This window comes from Spermophilus citellus (assembly GCF_964194105.1).
Source record: "Spermophilus citellus genome assembly, chromosome: 5".
Lineage (NCBI taxonomy): Eukaryota > Metazoa > Chordata > Mammalia > Rodentia > Sciuridae > Spermophilus > Spermophilus citellus.
The window spans coordinates 8008216-8014727 of record NC_138186.1 but is presented as its reverse complement, the minus strand read 5'-3'; the positions used below and the strand labels follow the sequence as shown (position 1 = coordinate 8014727).

Here is a 6512-nt window from a genome sequence, read left to right as displayed (position 1 = left end):
AATTAGCAGTTTAAGTCCAGTTTTCTCCAAAAACAAACAAATAACTCAGCAAAATAACTGGATTTTTGTTAGGTGCTTTCTTTTACAAAAACACAGAGATCCGGGCAGGTTGGCTAAGCAAGGGAGCATGGAGTACAGACAGACCCCAAATTAGGGTGGTTCAACTTACAATTTGTCTGCTGTATGGTGATGTCAATAAGCACTCAGAAGACACTGCACTTGGAGTTCTGAACTTTGACCTTTTCCTAGGCTGGCAACGTGCTGCAGAATCCTCTCTGGAGGTGCAGGGTGGTGGCAGCCGGCCGGCGATCACTCCAGGGACAGCTGCTGCTCTAGGCCGCTGCTCTACAGGTGGGTGTATCCAGTGCACTTTTGACTTTCCTTGTTTTCAACTTCGGAGGGGTTTATTGGGATGTAAACCCACAAAAGCTGAAGCCCCTCAGCACAGAGGTTCAAGTGGCATGAGACAGAGTGCTGGAATTCCAAGGTCACAAACCATAGTGCAGCTGGGACTCGAAGACACAAAGCGGGCCAAGGAGCTCCAGAGGCACAACCTGGGGCCTGAGATGACAGGACTCTGAGCCATTGGCTTCTCTCACACCTTTCTCCACTCTAACCTGGATTCTTCCCAGTCGTTTCTCTGCCTAACTTCTGATTTGTGACTTGGCTTGCTCTCAGGGGTTCTCTGTGCTGCTGCAACAGAGCGTACTTTTAGAGCACGACCCCCCCGCCCTTTGGCTCATGTCCACCCAATTTGCTCCATATTCCTCAATTCAAAATTTCAAGGATAAAAATTGAATTGGGCTGGGTGCTGTAACGAGCACCACCACGTACCTTCTGGTGAGTCTGGGAAAGCAAACACAGCAACTCAGGAGGCTGAGGCAGGAGGATTGCAAGTTCAAGGCCAGCCTCAGCAACTTAGTGAGGCATTATGCAACTTAGCAACACCCTGTCTCAAAATAAAAAATAAAAATGAAAAGGGCTGGGAATGTGGCTCGGTGGTTAAGTGCCCCTGGGTTCAATCACTAGTACAAAAAAAAAAAAAAAAAAAGAATTGAATTGGATCTCTTTGTTCATCCCAGGCCAATTTGTAGCCAGTTTCCTGGTTGAATGAAAACATTTGTTGAGGCGCCATTGATGGGTTGGCTGCTCTTGGCTCAGGTGTGCTCCCTGTCTCACCCACTCTTGCTATAGGGGATCTTGCTGTGGATGGTGTGTGCTGAGGGCCAGCTCATCATCAGGACCTGTGGGCACAGCAGATGTGACCGTCCAGTCCAGTGGCCATGGGGACTTTTGTCAGCCTCCCAATCATACTTTCTACACAGTGAAACCACTTCTTCTTTGGATTCACCATTGTACCCCACTATTAGTGAACACTGACCGCCAGTATCTATCTCTTCTTTCCGAGGCAACTTTAAAGATTTTTAAACATTTTCTATCATCAGAGGCTTCCTCAGTTTCCTGAGATGTATGGGATGATGCTTCTTTCTCAAAGGGAGTACCACTCACTTTGGGTGCCACCTTTTTAATAGGGGCCTGGAGAGGTCTGGATAAGGCCCTAGTGGATGCTGATGGTTTGGGTGCTGGGACCCAGAGCTAGGCTTGCTGGAGGGCAGGTGTTATGACTCTGAACTGAGGTCTTCAGAGTCAGGGGAAAGGTGGAGAAGCTAAGTGCCGGCGGCAGAGCAAGGTCCAAATCAGGATCAAGTCCGAGGATCAGGAACTGGCCCACCTGGATCAGATGGGGGTGCTGAGCCGACCTGCCTGCGTTTGCTGCCCAGACTCACCAGGGGGTTGTGGCGGATGTGCTGAAGAGCCAGTGTCTTCTCCTTCTCCCTTTCCTCCTGGTGGAGTTCTCTGCCTCCATGCCTGATCACCCCTGCTCTCCTTCATCACCTCGGCTCCCCAGGCTTCCTGCGGGGATCACTTCTTCCTGCAAACCTCTCCAGTGTCTCGAATCTCTGGGGATTCAGTGTGACATGACTCAAGCTCCTCCATCAGCTTGCTTTAAAGAACAAACCCGGAAGACAAATTTAAGGGTGGGGAGAAGGGAATTGCCCTGGAATCCCTGTTTGGAATGCACTGACGAACGTGGCCCAGGGAGCCTCAACTTTACTATTTAATGTTATATTCTGGGCACTAAGAGCGAAAATGGGCCTTTGCGCACCTGCTCGGGAGCCCGGCTCTCTCTTTTAGCTCACAATCCCTTGGAACATATCTTACTCATAATTTCAGGGCTACTTTAGAAGGTACATCTTAGCTACTAAAACTCTGCATAATGGGACACTATTTTTGTGGATAAATCATCTGTTATTATTTAAAGCAAACTCTGACCTTTCAAGAGCAATATTTTTTCCATGAGACAATGTTTTTCTCTGCTGCGTTTGAAGGGCCAGTTATTTGGTATTATTCCAATATCCCTACACTCTAGGATAGTCGTATTAGCTAAAAAAAAAAAAAAAGAAAGAAAACATTTGATTCTAAAGAAGCAGCTACTTCACCCATTCATGGACTCAATTGCAACATGAGGGCATTATCCTGGTCGGGGATAAACTTCAATTCAAGAAGTATGTGAGTGTTTACCACTGTTCTAAAAGAATCAAGGGAAGTAGTTATCGAGTACACAGTGTTTACTACACGTGAGACCAATTTAAATTGCACGGAGTAAACCCACATCACAAAGTGCTTCAGGTACCACCTACTATAAAGTGGCAAGCAAATTATGTTGACTTGTCTCCTTATTAACATAAAAGAGGAAACATTCTGTCTCTCACTAGTATGTAGTGTTCTGCAGGCCTCTGTCTGCCAACCAAGAGGCATGTTCTGAGTGCCTACAGATGAGGAGACACTGCTACTAAAAGTGTACCTTTTCCACCAGGTCAATTGATTTTCTTATTCAAGTGACTCAAGAGCAGCAGTAACTTCATCTAATGTGGCATTAAAGGTGTGAAAACTGAGGCTCACTACAAAATTCTTTTTCTCCCCAACTCTCTAAAATCTTTTTTCTTTGTGCATCTAAAATAGTTAGTTACTTGTAAACAGAGTGCCCATAGCAACAATGCTCATTCACATATTTTTCCCACATTTGATATCTTATTTAAGAGCAAGGGGTTTGGAGTCAAGTTAAAATTGAGTTGATATTGTGACTATTACTGTAAGTAAATGTGATGTTAGGGAAGCCACTTAAGCTCTCTGGGTCTGTTTTCTTATCTCTAAAATGGGACTAATAGTAGAAATTACCTCACTGGCTATTAAGAATTAAGTGAAATAATATTTGCAAATTTCTTAGGACTGGGAGTATACATTCAATAAGGCTGGATTTAATTATTATTCTTTAATAACTGGCCCAGCTTTTGTAATTCTGCCAGGCAGTTTCCATGGATGAGTCAAGTGACTTATCCAGGGTTAAACAATTCGCTAGTGACAGCACAAGGTCTTCTGACTCCAGGCCCCAGGATCCCCGCCTCACCCCATTACCCCCAGTCAGCTTTATAGACTTTTACAGAATGAGATGCAGTATCCAGCACAAGAAGAGAATTCTCCTTGGTGAAGGTCAGTGCCACAGGATGGGAAAGGCCCTCAGTGACCATGGGCTTCAATCCTGGGAACTCTTCAGGTTTCCCTAAGCACAGGATAGCTGGACCCGAGGTATCTGTCACCACCACATTCCCCTGGTGATCAAAGGTCACAGCTGAAGCAGTAACTCTGGAGGGAAAGAAGAGGCTCAGCCCAAAGGTATCCACCTGGCCGATCAGTTGCATACTTGAGCTAAACACCTTCACCCTGGTACTGCAGGCCCCGGGTCCCAGGGCCAACGGGTGCTCTAGGACCACCACAGCCCCAGTGAGCCAAGACACTGCCACCCCTCGGGGACTGCTCAGATGAGCTTGCAACCTTTCTGTTCTCTGAAGGGCTCCTTCCAGGAAGTCCACTTCCAGCAGGTGCAGAGACCCTCCTTCTGCATCGGTTACCAGGACCCCATTCTGAGGGGTGGTCTCCACACCCCAAGGTAAGGAGAACTGGCCTCCGATGACGAGCTTGATCTGGCCAAAAAAATCAAACACTTTGATGGAGCGGTCGCCAGCGTCGGTGACAACCACGTGGCAGTCATTGGTGACGGTGACGTCCAGTGGGTACCTAATGTCTTGGGCCGCGTCACCTTTCTCTCCAAATTGATGCACACATCCTCCCCCCGAGTCAAAGATCTTGACCCGCCTCTTGCCGTCATGCACCACCACGACCCGTCCCGTCTTGGGACAAAGTGCCAGACCCGTGGGGTTGACCAGGGTCCCCCACCCGCCAAAGGCGTGGTGGCAGCTAAGGGCCCCGGGGATGCAGGGGGCGGCGCAGGAGGCAGCTGGGGACCGGTGAAGGGTGGAGCCCAGGAGCTCCAGCAGGTGCAGCACCGGCAGGCAGTCGCTGGTGTCGCAGGCGCGGCAGGCTCGCCGGCAGAAGGGGCACTCGAGGGCCAGGGTCCGCGGGTGTGCCAGGGCGGCCACGCAGGCCAGGCAGACCACGTGGCCGCAGGCCAGGTTGCGCGGGCGCCGCTGCTGGCTGTGGCCGAACCTCTCAAAGCACACCTTGCACTCGAGCAGGCTGATCTCGGCCTCGCGCACCAGCTCCGGCGGCGTCCCCCCGCCGCCCGAGGCCTCCTCCCCCATGGCGCGCTGTCCCCGGCTGGACGCTGCCCCCGCGCAGCCCGCGGTCACGGTCACTGGGCGGGGCGTCCGCCCTGACGTCGAGCGCCGCGGGTGGCTGACCGCGACCTACCGCCCCCTGGTGGGCGCGCGGCGTTTCTGCCTGTGTGGACGTTTCCGGGACGAATTCACGTGCGCATTTTTTGTGCAGACCGGTGACCCTCAGCCGTGGGTGGATCCCCCGCATTTAACAGGGGAGGAAGCACAGCCCTGGAGGACAGGGTGTCCCTGTTCTTCAGCCCATAAAGGACAAAGCAAGATGTAGAACCCAGTATTCCAGCGCTGGAGTCCCATGGTCCCTTCATGTTAGGTGTGACCAGGCTGGGAGAACACAGACGCATCAAGGTTAAAACTCTAAGAAAGTAAGAAGGGGTGCGCACTTCTTTGGTGTGTTTTAAGACGTTTGTAGTAAAGCAGATGTTTCCTGAATACTTATAAAATGAATTTGCATGCGGAAGAAGGAAGGTTATAGGACAATACTCCGACACACTAAGCTTGTGACTTTCAGATGGAGAGCCACGGCTGAGAATGCCTTCCAGAGGAAGAAATATAAAATGATAAAGCTGTTAACAATTACTATAGAAATTTGCTCCATGCCTGCCTTTTTTATAAAAAGGGTTTACATAGGTTATCTCTTTTAAACCTCATGACAATCCTATAAGGTGTATTATTTTCATCACTCATTTTCTACAATAGAGTTCATAGAGGTTCAATATCATGTCTAGGGTCACATGGCTAGCAAGTGGCTGAGCTTCATCCCCAGAGATTTAGCTGCTCTGGGGTGTGGTCTGGGCTGCTGGGATTTGTAAAGGCCCCCCAGCTGATTATAACATACAGTCACGTCTGAGAACCAACGCACTGTGGTGAGTCCATCAAATACCAACAGGTTCCAGTATTCCAATCTCAGGTAGGATTGAAAGCAAAAAAAATCTATTACAGTCTTCCATTTGCAGGATGTTTTTACCCAAATGTCTTACTCGAACAAGGCCCTTGACATTCTGTTCACTTAGAGATCCCAGTCATAACCAGTGACCCTTTTATTTCCTAGACTTCTGAGAACACAGGGTTCTATCACCTGTTAAAACCCCGGGAGAGAAACTTAATATAAGACAAGAAAGAACATTTCCTTATTACTTGTTACATGATTCAAAGATTGTATATTAGAATACCACAACCAACTCAGTTCCGTAATTTCAGAATACATTTCCATTCCAACTAAATTATCCACTAAAAACACACCCAACAGAGAGTTCTTCCAGAAGTAATTTCTTAGTGAAGAAATACCATTCAGAGCATCAAAAAATGGAATATTTTTAGAAACAGTGTTGCCTAATAGAAATATGAGTGCTACATTATATCATGCTAATTTTTTTGTCACCACACTTTATAAAAGAAGCTAGTGATGTTAATTTAAGTGTATATTTTATTTAACCCCAAATATACAAATATTGTCACTTTGATTTTTTAATCATTACAAAAAATATCAACGAGATGTTATACTCTTTCTTTTGTGTGTCATAAGCAAAATCCAGTATGTATTGTTCACTTACAGCACATTCCAGTTCAGATTAGCTCCCTTTCAAGTGCTCATTAGTCACACGTGGCCAGTGGCAGTCACACAAGGCTGGCTGCTACCCTCAGAGCAGCACAAATGCAGGCCAGGTCTGTGCTGAGATGTTACCTTCTCAAGATGCTTCCCAGACTGACTCTGTGGATCCTTGACTTACTCTAACTTGTCTCTTCTCCAACATTCTTTAAAAAATATTCAAATATCTCAATTCATTGTTGACTATAGCTGAGTTTTCACCCTTCAGC

At 47.7% G+C, this 6512-nt stretch overlaps 1 protein-coding gene across 2 annotated transcripts; it reads right to left on the bottom strand.

The window, feature by feature from the left end:
- Window positions 1–989: 989 nt before the first annotated feature.
- On the bottom strand, window positions 990–4711 carry NHLRC1 (NHL repeat containing E3 ubiquitin protein ligase 1). Of its 2 annotated transcripts, none has more exons than XM_081293722.1 (2): window positions 3504–4711; window positions 990–2005 (listed from the first exon to the last, which is right to left on the bottom strand). In XM_081293722.1, the coding sequence occupies exons 1-2, from the start codon at window positions 4659–4661 to the stop codon at window positions 1985–1987; spliced, it is 1179 nt and encodes a 392-aa protein (XP_081149848.1). In that variant the 5' UTR covers window positions 4662–4711; the 3' UTR covers window positions 990–1984. The 2 variants fall into 2 exon arrangements, with proteins under 2 accessions (XP_081149848.1, XP_081149849.1); XM_081293723.1 differs by lacking the exon at window positions 990–2005 and adding an exon at window positions 2413–2445.
- Between the last annotated feature and the right edge of the window lie 1801 nt (window positions 4712–6512).